The sequence below is a fragment of the Etheostoma cragini genome, chromosome 3, assembly GCF_013103735.1.
Source record: "Etheostoma cragini isolate CJK2018 chromosome 3, CSU_Ecrag_1.0, whole genome shotgun sequence".
NCBI lineage: Eukaryota > Metazoa > Chordata > Actinopteri > Perciformes > Percidae > Etheostoma > Etheostoma cragini.
The window spans coordinates 16609114-16623505 of record NC_048409.1 but is presented as its reverse complement, the minus strand read 5'-3'; the positions used below and the strand labels follow the sequence as shown (position 1 = coordinate 16623505).

General features: G+C 42.7%; 2 protein-coding genes across 2 annotated transcripts in view; both read left to right on the top strand.

The window, feature by feature from the left end:
* The window catches only part of clpb (caseinolytic mitochondrial matrix peptidase chaperone subunit B), a 50452-nt gene extending 37441 nt beyond the window's left edge, over window positions 1-13011 (top strand). The window contains exon 17 of the transcript XR_004656152.1: window positions 12987-13011. The gene's annotated coding sequence lies outside the window, so the exon portion shown is untranslated. The remainder of the gene's footprint in view (window positions 1-12986) is intronic.
* Window positions 7761-12289, top strand: phox2a (paired like homeobox 2A). The gene is made up of 3 exons (XM_034868076.1): window positions 7761-8509; window positions 9796-9983; window positions 10148-12289. Exons 1-3 carry the CDS (start codon window positions 8287-8289, stop codon window positions 10640-10642), a joined length of 906 nt encoding a protein of 301 aa, XP_034723967.1. The 5' UTR covers window positions 7761-8286; the 3' UTR covers window positions 10643-12289.
* Window positions 13012-14392: the final 1381 nt, after the last annotated feature.

Genomic DNA, 14392 nt, shown 5'->3' with positions numbered 1-14392 from the left:
CCCCCCCCACCCATTCTCCCTCCGCCCCATGCTCAGCTTCCCACTCTCCTCCACCTTTTTCTCTCAGTCCTTCCCTCTTCCTCGGCTATCCATCTGTCTGTCTGTCTCCGTCCCTCTCCGTCCTGGTGTGTCTCCTCCACCTTCTGCCGCTTATACAAATGGAAGAGAGCTCAAGGCAAGAGAGGAAAACAAAACAGTGAGCGAGTATAAGGTCAAACATGGGAGGATGAGGGAAATGGGAGTCCAGAATGCTGAGAGAAATTAGACACTTTTCATTAGTACAGTAACATCTGTATTAAATTGAAGACCAGTATTTACTGTTATCTTACTTTCTCATAGACCAGGGCCCAGACAGCCACAAGATTAAGTAATAACATATGGCTTTAGTTAATTTTGCACTTTAGTGGTGCAAATTATACTCACAAACATTAATTAACCAAATTACAAAAAAACACTGGGCACCCTGCGAGGTTTGGGCCTGGGGTTCAAGGTGCAGACCCAGAACCACAACTCCCCTGGTTCTTTGTCCGGACTGCATGTCATTCCCCCGCTCATCTCTATATGGACCGTATATATTGACTAGTAAATGCATACCCAAAAATGCCCAAAATAATACAAAAAAAGACCAGAACCATCTAAACAACCCGGGGCGGTCTGGGGCCTTGCAGCCTTTTCACACTTGGTCAGATGTAGAGGTTTTACTGAGTAACTCTTCAGAGTCAAACAGCTCTGTTTACATCAGTCCGTCCAGGTTTAAGACGGTACTGTGTGGATTCAGATCAGACCCCAGCATGGGCTTTTATTGGGAGTCTAACTGTTGTGATATGGTTTCCAATTTAAATGTTACATGCACACTGCACAAATAGACAATGCTGAGTGAATGTGCTCTACTGCTTATGAATACTAATCTCTGTTCTGATGGGTAATGAGGTTTACGTGTGTTACATTTCAGTACAGTTGCAGTGCAGTGGTGGGCTCAGAGAGCTGCAGCAGCCAGGTGGAGGTGGTGAATGATGAACGACTACTGGAGGCTCTCCCATTATCATATCTGTCCCTGCTCTTAACGGGGGATTTTCATCCGTGTCCCTCCACACTCCTCTCATCTCTCCCTCCCTCTCGTTCTCATTGTGCTCCCCCAGGAAAGCGATCGATTTCACTTCCATTACCTCAGACCTCTCAGCTTTAAAGATGCTCCTCGTTCATACAGCTGTAAAACAGCACGGGTAACAGAGCTTTTTATTTAGGTTTTACATGTTTGCTCAATTATACTCTTGGCTCTTGTGTTTACGTATGGGCTAAGGGTGTGTTTGTTGTGGTTCGGGGATGGACCGGACAGGGGTTGCACACACCGACCGGATGCCGTCCGGTTACCGCAAGGCAATCACGTGACGGTCCCCTGGGAGAATTAGCATAAAAGACAAATAAAGGACCCCACCAAAAACACACCAGTCTGCCTTCCTTTCTTTTAAAGAAAAGGAAAGAATCCATTCCGCCTAATTCGAACCTTGCTCAGGGACAGCTCGCGTGGCAGATTGCAGCCTAATTAGTTTAGAGGGAATTTAATTCAATTAACTTTCCACAGCTCCGCGAACCCCGCCGCTGGGCTGCTTTCAGAGCGCGGGGCCAGAGCTCGAGATCTAATTAGCCTGTTTGGAGAAGCTCTCCTGCGCGCGGCCATCCCTCGCTGCTCCAGCTGTGGTGTGTGTGTGTATGTGTGTGTACTGTGGTCTCCCGGGACCTGGTTTTTATCCTAAAAAGCTTCTTTTTTAAGTAACATGCCGTTATCCATTAGGATAATACAGGTCTGGTGCCGCAGTGGAGAGATGTACGCAGCATGTGAATAACCGCAGCTGCTCTACGTCATATTCCGGCCGATAAATGTATATGTTGAATTGATATTAGAGTGGACTTAAATTAGTGTGATTGTAATGTGATGGGTTAAAATGAATGGCCACATTTTGTGGCAATTGACGAAATTTCAGCCTGATGAACCATTGTGCTGGACAATTATTGTTGGTCTTATTGGACTGTGTTGCGCTTCAAATTGTTGATCCAATCTCCTAATATTTGTGGATTGTTGACTAAACTTCATTCACGTCATTAGATCCAATATGATGCTCTTCAGTGAGTCCAGTGGTTTCCTCTAGTAGGCACGTCCCAATCATAACATTTTAACATGACAGATCCGTGCACTATGATGAGATTGTGCATGTCCTATAAGCATAAAAGTGCAATTTGAATCTATATGTTGTGATGATTTGGGGATGTTTGCCTCTGTGCTATTTCATTATGAGGATGCATTACAACGCATTAAACTTCTTAGGTGATGCACTCTGGCACAGATTACAGCTGACCACATGAAGGTCATAAAAAGCCTCGACTGAAAAATCATTTTAGTAAAAGGGATTTAAAAAATACATTTGTACCTTAAATGTATATCAATGTTTACTTTTATTTCCTCCTGTAGAATAGACTACGGTCCCACGTATCAACACTACCTGAGTGTAGCGTTGAATGTTTCTACACCGGGTGCTGTTGCTCTAACCCGGTTAGATGCACGCCGTCGTCTTGAGCCGAAGCGTCACGGTACATTCCGGTAATTGGGGATTGAAATGCGGGGACAGGCGCACCGGCGGGACCCCCGGCCCACCCCCCTCCTCTCTCCTGCACCGTCTCTCATCCATCACCGGGCAAATCAAATGCACCGCCAGCCTCCGCTGCTGTTAAAACGCAGGCCGATGTTAACGGCAGGATCTGTGATTTTTGATTTTATTTTATGCGCAATCAAATTCACTGCCGAGGGAAGAGGATTCTTAAGAGGGGCGATGACACGACACATTTTAGTGACACCGCAGGTGGAGAGCTGGCTGCTCAGCTGTGTAGATAACACTAACCTTGGATGAAGTTGTAGCAAATGAAAAAGAAGTGTTTTACAAATATCAAGACTATCTGTTATAACGATGATGAAAGGAATACCTATTGAGACCGTGTGTGTGTGTGTGTGTGTGTGCGTGCGTGTTCGTACGTGTGTGTTGGAGAGAAAGGGGGAGGGAGAATTCAATCAGCCATTGAGTGTATTTTGCTTGTGCGCAAAATACGCACAGGTAGCAATTAGATTAGCATTAGGGGACTCATTTATAACGGGATACAGTACAAAAAAAACAGACTTCCCTGTTCATGCTATCCACATCATATCATGATTGGCTATAGATCGAATAATTCAGCGAATAATTCAATTAGCCTAGCACAACAGCTAAATTCAAGAATGGAGGAAACCTATAGGCAACTAATTTAAATTGGCCTATTAAATCAATTTGAACTATTATAGTGGTTAATGATTAACTTATCAAGGTCACATCATCAAAAATAGTTAACAGGATATTCTGCATTAAATAGCCTACGTTTAAAATATATATTTACATTTTCTACATGCCCACTTCTTTCTTTCTTTTTTGTCCCCCTGGTTGCATTTTATTGCAGCAGCTGTACATATGCTCACATCCTGCAATGCAAAAAATCAGCTTGGCTCTATTTGTACTACCTTATCAATCAGTGGCACTGACTTAAATTAACTCTTAATAAAATATAAACATAGCCTATTACAGGAGCTAATGTGCGCATTTAACGGCAAGTTTGACAAAGCTCGACAAAGAGTAGGCCTATCCAGATGAGGATCAATAGCTGCCTCATTCTAAAGCAGGAGAACGGCTTTCGGCGTACGGGACATGTTCTTCTTTGAGCTCTCGTGATGGATGGAGCTGGCAGGCTCTCTCTGGGACTGACAGCTTCACTTGGTGTTCAGACCACCACCGCGTGTCACCGGGCTGGGGCCTCCCGCGTGGCTTTTCTTTAACCCAGTGTCGTCGCTGTCCCATCTTTCACTCATCTCCTATGCCCTGCCTCTATCCATACACCTCTTCATCTCTCCATCAGGACCATCAGACATCGATCATAGAGACCAGTCTCTACACCCACACCACCCCGACAGACACAAGTTGTCCGACTGCTGGCGACGTTAAAGCCAATCTGCATGCGGCTCGATGTCTTTAGGGTGGAAGACCATCATCAATAATTACAGTGGCAGAAAAGATGGGAGCAGAAGGGGGGGGGGGGGGGGGGTGTGGGGGGGGGATGTTAGGAATTTAATTAGGATTTCTCCACAGATCACGCCCCTTTCGTGTTTGAAATAAGCTAGGACAGACAGGACGATTAATATAAAGGGCCTACTTTTTATTTATTTATTTTTTTCACAATAATGGGCTACACTTTAAATCACGAAGTCCCTTTCCAAAAATGTTTAGGTCAGGGTTTACACCCTGGTTAATAGGCAAAGTATTTATAAATCATCAGATAATTAAATAAGGAAGATTGACGGTTGAGAGCTTAAATTCATTAATCAAGGGAATTACAACGACAAACACAGATGGGCCTACATCCGATTATATAACGTTTCATCATAATAACCTATACTTATGTCCTGAATTATTCTTCATGATATGGTTGGTCTTGTTAATCCAAATTAGTAGCCTTTACTAGGAATGTGCAAGGAAACCCGTTATTAGTCCCCATCTGGGTCTTGGTCATGGTGCAACACCCAAAACATGAACAAAACATTTTTAAAACACACTTTAACTAGGACAGAAACCGTTCAGAACATATATTTCTTTCCCATGAGCGTTTGCATCGTTTCAGCGCAGAACAGTTCAAATGACCCCGCCCCTCCCCTACAGAACCTTAACATCTCTCCTCTTAATATGATCTGTGCACTGCATACTTAAACTGGTTATTACAAACAACTAATGTGATTAAGTAATGAACATGTTTTTTAACAAACATGAAAAAATAAGTAGTGACCACTAAAAAGTTTAATTACTAAATCTGGGTTTTTTCCTTTATTATTCCCATATAGGAACTTGTAGTTAATTGCTTAATATCTATCCATAATCAATAATAGGCTACCTAATCGGTTATAGCCATTATAACCTAATGTTTTAAAATGTAATAATGTTGCTCTAGCTTTTAAATCAAGGACACACACTCATCACTGAAAAGAAGGGAATTGTCCCTTTGATGTTAAATCAATCATAACTCTGATTAGAAACGGACAGCCTATGTTAAGTGTGTCCATAAGATTTCCCCCTCATGACACAGTACTCCATGGGCCTATAATCCCTATAGTCGGGGTTCCTCTCTCAGGGGCCCTCAGGAACCTCTAGGGGACCATTGTGTCCCCCTCTGTTGACTCAGACGTCATGAATGCCAAAGATCCCCGTTACTGTTTTCGTCAAATCGCCCATGAATGTAAAAGTCCAAAGTTAAAGCCTCCGCAGAGGAGAAGTCTCCCCCTGCGCTGGAGCACTATAGGGCGGATTAGTGGCCTGGAAGAGACCGGTCCCCTCTTTGAAGGGATTAAAGTTTATATTCTTAAAAGCGGGAGAGCTAGGGTCGCTCCTGGCTGCTCTTTTTTTGAGAGGCAGAAACGGCCTGGAGAGTTTAACTTTTGAAACAGTTTAAGTTTCTCGGTAAACTCACCTCTGAACCCACCAGACGGGACGAGTACACACAACAGACGGCGTGGCCTGGGAGCTGACTGGTTAATGTGCGAGCCAAACAATCACCAGGCTTATAAAATGTAGCCTATAGCTTATATTTATTTTATGTGGCTTTAAAAATAGGCTATGGCTAAGGAATAACATAGAACAATGGGCTGCTGTATGTTGGCTTCGCCGTATGAGAAAACTTTTGTTCACTAAGCTAATGCCACGGCATGGTGTCTTATTAGTCCACGTGACTGACACTTAGCCTATAGTAACTATAGTGACTGGACACTAGCCAGGTCACATACACAACATAACCAAAAGTGAATCGAGTCTGTGGTAGTGTAGGCTATTTACCGAAACCTTCACTAACGTAGGCTAGGCTACTTACTTACAGTAGGCTAGCCTGTAAACCCATTAGCCATAGTTCTGGGTCTAAAGCATCAATGGGCTACTTTGATATAGCCGAACCCCACAGACATATAGGCATACAGTTCCAGTAAGGGTGCTCGGAGAGCTCCGCGAGCCTCGGACTCGCGCACAGTGACAGACATGAGTGATGCAGAACTGCAAGCCAACATCAGCAAAAGACGAACAAAACAGTATCAACAGGAGCACCGCGTGCCGCCCCGCCCCAAACATCCACCAGCTCTCACCAACCACACAATAAACGCTTTAACAAATCTTATTATTTATACTTATTTGTGGTTTAAGTGCACAGCGCGGCAAATGCGCGCATGCGCGCGCGTTTGGTGGGTTAATGACATTAAGGAGCATCATCATGCAGTCAAACAGAGATAAGAGTGCGCACCATTGAGCGCGCGTACACAAGCCAAACTCAATTAATTTCTAGTGAATAGGGAATTTTAGTTTGTGGGTTATATTAGTGAAATGTATCCACTTATAAAACGCCTGTTCATTTTCTGAACAGAGCCTGAAATGCAGCCGTCATGTTTTTAAATAGCACATTTGGAATCTGCATGGAGCGCGCGCCTACAGGTTTCGACTCTTGTGTGTGTGTGTGTGTGTGTGTGTGTGTGTGTGTGTGAGAGAGAGAGAGAAAGAGTGTGAGAGAAAGAGTGTGTGTGAGAGAGATGGGGCCGTGTGGGATATGACTTATCACATTGTATGACACCGAACAATAAACTTAAACCAATTTATGAAGCGTCAATGCGTTTATGGTTAGCCTGTCGTGGTTGCTCAGTCGTCTCCGCAGACAATTCCCTCTCTAGTCCTATACATCAAAGCGACGCTCACTCTGGTGACATTTCCGTAAAAGTGATCGGAATCAAATCAAGCTTTTAATCTCACCAATCACCGTCACATCTGGACGTTTTCCCCCACATAAAGACTTCTGTGGCAGAGCTGCAGTTGTTTCCACGAGCCGTTTGAGGGGCAGTAAAACTCTATATTGACCGGCTACGGAGCATTATTTGCACCTGCTCATATAATGCATTTTAGTCACATGTTAATATGCTAGCCTATAAGTTATTAATTATAGCCTACTGTTTCGGCATGAACTAATTGTTAGGCTAGGCCTATATGTTAGCCTATATATGCCTAGTAAAATAATCAGACACAACAGCGAAAGTAGGGAATTTCTATTCTAAGTGTGTTTTCTTGTAGATGAATTCAAAAGGCCCATCGGACAAATTTCAGTGCCAAACAGAACGAATATTGCTCCTTTATATTTTTTTTTTTTTTTTAAATCTTTTCAGGCTTATGGACATGGCCTGACCAAACAGTCTATAGCCTATAGGCTATAGCCTACATTTATATTCTGGAGTTGAAACCCCAACAGTCAGTGCAGCGTTCTTCCAAAATGGCTTTTTAAAAGGAATCTTTTATTTTTTATTTTCACTAGGCCTATTGTAGAAAAAAAGGGAAATGGGCCTAGGGGGAAACGATAAGCATAGTGCCTGTCTTGGCTGAAAATGGTCCTTGTTTTTACTTAGAGAGTTTGTGTGCTGATTAAAGGCATTATAAAACCAGTTTTTAGCTTCACATCCAAAAGAAATGGTAATTGAAAGAGATTGAGTCTTGCTTTTGGTCATATCGCTGAGATAACTTGGCTCACCTAATTAGAAACGTCCGATAAAGGAAGCATTGTTACATTATTACACATTATAACGTTTTTATTTTGTTATAAACAAAGAAGCCGTTGGTTTTTAGACTGAGGATTAAACTCTGCTGACACCTGCGAGCTCGCGATGCTCTGGAGCGCGTGGGCGGTGCAGTGGGCGGTGGGAGGGGGGCCGTCCGTGTCCACGCTAACTCACTGGAGGCATTGTCATGGAAACTAGACCACCGCCTCGCTATTGTCTCGCGCTCTGCCAAGTTTATTATAAACACTGCGCGAGCAGCAGCGCGCTGTCAAACGGAGCGCGAGAGCGGAGCGAACTGCAGTAGGCTACAGGGAGGGAAACCGACCAGAGAAAAGCAAGAGCAGGAGAAAGTGAAAAAGGAGAGTGAAGAGCTGTAGATAGAAAAGCGAAAACATCTGGATTATTTACCAAGAAACACGAACAACAGCCCCGTGACAGTGAGAGATACACCACAAAGCTGACAGGAGTTTTGAAGAGACGAACCGAGAGATACCGGAGAGACAGACCGACTCCAACTGGTTTGAACAATATCACTCGATCTGCTAAAATAAAAAGGCGGCTAAAGACACACCCAAAACCTCTCTGCTCAGAGTTCCGCTCGTCGTTTTTAGTTTGCAAACCGGTGTTTGCACCGGCTCATCTCCATGTATAAGATGGATTACTCCTACCTGAACTCCTATGACTCCTGCATGGCGGCCATGGAAGCGTCGGCCTACGCGGACTTCAGCTCCTGCAGCCAGGCCAGCTCCTTCCAGTACAACCCGATCCGGAGCGGACCCTTCTCCAACCCGGGCTGCACTCCGCTCAGCACGGCCAGCTGCACCCTGGGAGCCCTGCGAGAGCACCAGCCCACACCTTACTCCTCAGGTAGGCCGACAGGTTCTGAAGCTCTGCGGGGATATAAAGAAAGGTTATGGGATGTTGTTTATCATGCTTATAATTAATAAGCGAGAAAAGAAAACAAGCAGTAGGCTGCATTTGGTCGTCCTTTTCTACGGCATGAACGGCGAATAAATCACATAAAAAACGGGTGAGGGGGGGTAATCTAATTGTCAACTGTCATTTTTTTCTGTATTGATGATCTAACATACAGTATAAGGCCTAAATGGTTTAAATGGAATTACCTCATGCTAATTGATGTTATAATTTACATATTAATGGTATTATAACGATGACTTTGAAAAGCGCAGATATTTTGAAAGATAAAGATATACTAATTTTGACAGTATAGCCTGTATGCACGCGTCAATCAACGAATCAGAAGACTTTGCTAGACCTAATAATAATAATAATAATAATAATAATAATCATAATACATCATCTGTAAAAAAAAAAAATCGAAAACCTTATCTAATGACACACGCACACCTGTTGACCATAGGCGCCTAAGTCAAATTGTTTGGATGTGCTGTGCAATTATTAATTTCCATGCAACCATAATTGTGTTAAATTCCTAAATTTAAATTAAATTTACGATATAAACCCAATATCCATTTGATATTGGATATTGGATGTTTATATTTCCAGGCATATAAACTGAAATGCTCCCTTTATGTGTTGTGACCGGTTGTGACATTAAGCCGAGACCTAACTCCAAAATAAATTTTAGTTACAAAGTAAAAATTCTGTTCATGCAGCGGGATCAAATATGTTTTTTATTGTATTTTTTATTCTTTAATTTAATTCGATAGCCTAAATAAAACACATACAGGCCTGAATAATTTGAGGCTAAATTCTTCTTCTTCATCACTGTATAACACCTTTTTTTAAGATAATCAGAATACAAAACGTATGAATGAACCAGTTTTGTGTTTTGTTATAAATGTGGCCTTCCGCCTATTATCCAATCTAATAAACACAATGCGGTGAATTATCAATAAACTAGTCCGCTTTCACCCAGTAACCAGGCTACTAAAGGCCTACACAGCCTACGGTTGTTGACTGACAAAAAACTGTTGATTATGAAAGATTTCTTCATAAAGCTGTTAAAAAGTTGTATTTAAAAAATCCGACGAGATATTTAGATATTTCATTTACGCAGGGCCACTCTGCGTTACAACGATCCACGGCCTCTGCGTTCTTAAAGTGCCAGTCAGACCATTTCAAATGTTGTTTTTCCGATCACTAAACGGATGTAAATGTTGCCCTCACAGTCCCTTACAAGTTTTTCTCGGACCCCTCCGGCCTGAACGAGAAGAGGAAGCAGCGGCGCATCAGGACCACCTTCACCAGCTCCCAGCTGAAGGAGCTGGAGCGGGTCTTTGCCGAGACCCACTATCCGGACATCTACACCCGAGAGGAGCTGGCGCTGAAGATAGACCTGACCGAGGCGAGGGTACAGGTGAGAGGAACAGGCCTTTGTTCTTCTGCGTTTTTATAGCCTACCTGAAGACAGTTTTAGGTAGAACACATTATACACAACTTCAGCAAAGGTCTGACATGGTCTGATCATGTTATCTATCTATCTATCTATCTATCTATTTAACTAAATGTCTGCGTTAACAGGTGTGGTTTCAGAACAGACGTGCAAAGTTTCGCAAGCAGGAGCGTGCAGCCAACGCCAAAGCCAACAGCTCTGGTGGCACCACGGGCAGCAGCTCCAGCAGCAGCTCTGGAGGGAAGAAGGGCGGAGAGCTGAGATCTTCATCCGATGATGATGAGTCCAAAGAATCCACCTGCAGCCCCACACCTGACAGCACGGCCTCCCTGCCGGGCTCGGCCAATGGAAACCTGGGCAGCCCCGCCAGCCTGAGCCCCAGCCCGGCTCCTGTAAATAGCGGCTACATTAACACCTCCAGCTCTCCGGTTCTCCAGGGGCTGAAGCCGCCCAGCTGGTCCAGTCTGGGGCCGTCCAACCCGGCCGTTGCCCAGCCTGCTACCCAGACTCAGGAGATTCTGAAGGCCTGGCAGCCGGCGGACAGTATGACCGGGCCCTTTGCTGGAGTCCTGTCCTCCTTCCACAGAAAACCCAACCCCGGCATCAAGACAAACCTGTTCTGAAGCACAGATGAAGAGGAAATGAGAGACAAACATTACGCTGTCCGTTGGAACAGTGAGGAATTTCCACTTTTGTTGAGAGTCAGGACATACCCATTTTAACACTGAATTCGCTGGTGTAGTCTGCTGTAGTTCAGAGAGGCCTTCAGTTCTTCTCCCAAAAAAAAAAAAAAAAAAAGTGTCTTGTGTCAAACTGATTCATAGATAATAAAGTCAAAGGTTTGGACACCATCTCTCACCCGAAAAATTATGCAACTGCACTTGCAAAACTCTGGACATGGTCAGTCTCCTTCCTGCAATGCCTCTTCACTTTCACTCTCAGATGTGTTCATACAGATTGATGAGATATCATATTTCCTCAGATAAAACTAAGACAAGACACCATTTATTGATGCAACACTCTTCATGTAAAGGCCCTTGAACTTCAGAGCATCTAAAGGATGACGGTATGTAGCCCAGTCAGAACTGTTTTGACTGATAAACACATGCATACACAGTCTTTATCACTTGGTCTGTTCAGTCTTTCTCTCGCCACCTATGAACTCACATTCCCACGGTCACTGCATTGCAGCAGACTCTTGGGCAGCCATATAACGGCAGCTCTGATGAGCATGGCGATCAGGTACACGTTTAAAGCAGAAATCCAAACATCCCGCTCCAGTCTCTGCTGGGGAAACAAAACAGACTTTTACCCTCAAGCACAACTTCTTCTAAGCTCCCCCTGTCACACATACTCTCCCCAAAAGGGAACAGAGTCCCCCCCCCAAAAAAAAACTCTTTCCGAGCAGAGAAGAGCACCCCAAAATCCAATTAGAGCAGCCGGGCCAAGACCAGACACCTCCCCAGTTCATCCCTTTTTCCTTCTATACTGTAACAAGTCCTGACTCCCCCACTCTCAACCTCAATGTGACCCACACCAACCTCCCCCCCCCCCCCCCCCCTCGCCCAGGCTTTATGGTCCTATCCCTTCACTCTCTCTGTCCCAAAATGCCTTTCTCTTTCAAACAGTGGGTACTTTGTTAAAATTCAGCAAGGGAAGGAGGGGCAGACGTCTTGAGACTCCTGCAGTTTTTATGCTCTGTTCTTTGGGTAGAGAGAGAGGTGAAAAGATGTTGTTCTACACAAAGCAGAGTGACCTACAACTGCGTCAATCTAATTATAAGAGACTTGTACTGTGGGTATCATCGTACAGTCTACTACGACTGGGTTTTCACTTTCGTCGCTGACTGAAGAGTTTTTTGATGATTCTCCTGCTGGACTGATGAGTTTGTTGCTTCAGTCTGTGGTATGAACTCTAGCGGACTAAATCGCTCTTCAGTCGTTTTCATTAACTCTCCCACAACCCAAAAAAGATATGGGACCATCTTTCTGAGAGTTGAAACGCAAGTTGGTCGAATGTTGGCAATATAGAGAGATGGAGAGAGTTACTGGAGTTTTATACTGTGCCCATTAATACCCTCATTTAGTTTCTGTTGATCTCCATCTTTTTTTGCAAAAAGGCAAAAAAGCAGCGGTTTGTACTTTCTTTCACCTTGCGTAGTTGCTTGTGTAACATCTCTATTTCATTTTGTAGCAATTCACTGTAACAAGACTGATTTCAGAGCTGACTTGGTTTACTCCAGAGATCTACTTGAAAAAGGGAGGAAAAAAAACGTGTATTTATTAATATTCTTTATTATGTCAGTGAGGAAACCCACACATTTCTTTGGACTGCTCCATGAAATTTTGTGACTGTAAATTCCGTAATTAGTAATATAAATATTAGGTAGGCTTTTGTTTTATTATTTTCATGTTGCTTTACAGATTTATTTCATTGCGGAGCACCTGTCTCACAGACCAACACGTCCATGAAAACTATGAATCGACAGAAGCTCTAGTGAATGAGAAGTTATAGCACTACTCTGAATATTCTAATAAATCTACATTATGAAAGCACTACGTGATGCGTTTAATAATCTGGTTTCTTGTGTGTAACAGAGTAATGAGTGTTGTGTGTTATGTGCAGACCTCCAAAACTAACAAAGCTGTTTTCATGAACACTAGAGGTACGTGCTCCTGAAATCATGGTTCAATAAAAACTGAAATGACTTATTTTCATTTTACCGTACACTTTTTCCCTTTTCTTTAGTGAGGCAGGTCTAGAGCCCAAGGACCATAACTGTTTTCATCCTCTCAGCCTGCAGACAACAACAAAAAGAAGAGGATGAATGAATGAGGAAAGATATTAGATTTTAATTTTGTTTAAAAATGACATGGGCAAACTTACATTAACTTAACATAACTAAAAAGGTGACTACATAAAAGGAACAAGATAAAATTGAGTATGTCAGAGAAAACAATGGCAAGACACACACACACACACACACACACACACACACACACACACACACACACACACACACACACACACACACACACACACACACACACACACACACACACACACACAGAGAGAGAGAGAGGATACCAAGAGGCCAACTAGGCTTACAGAGACCTCACATTTAACATGTCTGAGCTCTGGATCCACTCTCTGCATTACGGTTGTTTAGCCGTTAGAAAATTAGACAAAGTGTTCAACACATAACCCAAGCAAGTTGCTAAGTCAAAGGTTGTATGCATAAAAACAGAATTCAAGGATGTGTTTTGGGTCACAAGCAAAAAATTACATCAGCCTCTCCTAAAACAATTATAAATTGGTTTATCGGGTATCTCACGAGCAGAACAGGAGGCAGGAATTAAATTAAGAAGAAATAAAGGCATTTTCAGCACTAGCAGGTAAGTTAACTCTCCGATATTTAACTATTCAAGAACAATGTGTAAACAAACCAAATCCTTTCAGTGAACATGACTTGGTTGTGTCTTATTTTCCCAAGGTTTCCACAGTTAGCGTCTACTGATGAGGTTTTTGAAGTAGCAGTACCACCTGCTGGTTACATAAGAGATCAACATCAGCCCTCAAACCATCTGTGTCCTGCAGAAACATTACTTTTGTGTTTTTAGTGTATCATTAGAGGAGACACCTTCCCCCACCTGTACAAAACCTCTAGCTTGTATTACACAAAAAATGTTTTTTGACAAAATGTACAAATGACAATATGACGGCTTAGTAAATCTTGAGTATAATAATCATCAGTAAATCTATTTAGCTAAGTTAACCAATTCCCCGAAAACACTCCATTTACACAATTTTAAATGAAATGAGTGAAAGATGTGACATAAAGCCCATCAAACCTGGGTCATATCTGATACTAAAATAAGATTTGCTGTTTTATGTAAATTTAAATTACATGGCCTCAGAGACAATACAATTGGGAACACAAGAAAGTTGCTGGGTAAAATTAGTAATAGTTTCCTTTGGTATGGCATTTATCACCTCATGTGTTGTATAACCTTATCCACTTGATTTGTTTTCGGCCAATATGGATACTGCATGGGTCATTTGTCAATGTTTAAGGATACTTAAAAATCTTGGAAGAAAAAAAAAGGTCTAATCTTCTTATAACATGATCTACTAAAAAAAAAGAAGCTGAAATGTCAGTGTTGAGTGTGAACAGATCACACAACAGGGGGTGCTGATGGCTAACACAGTCCTTTAAATGTTACGCTATGTTTTGCTCCATGTTCCCTTTATCGTAAAAAATAAAACATTAAAACATAAACACGTGCAGAAACACTGAGACAAGAAATGCCACCAGTTAAACAACAGTGGCCGAATACATGATCACAAAAGTACAAATTTGAGAAAATGCAAGT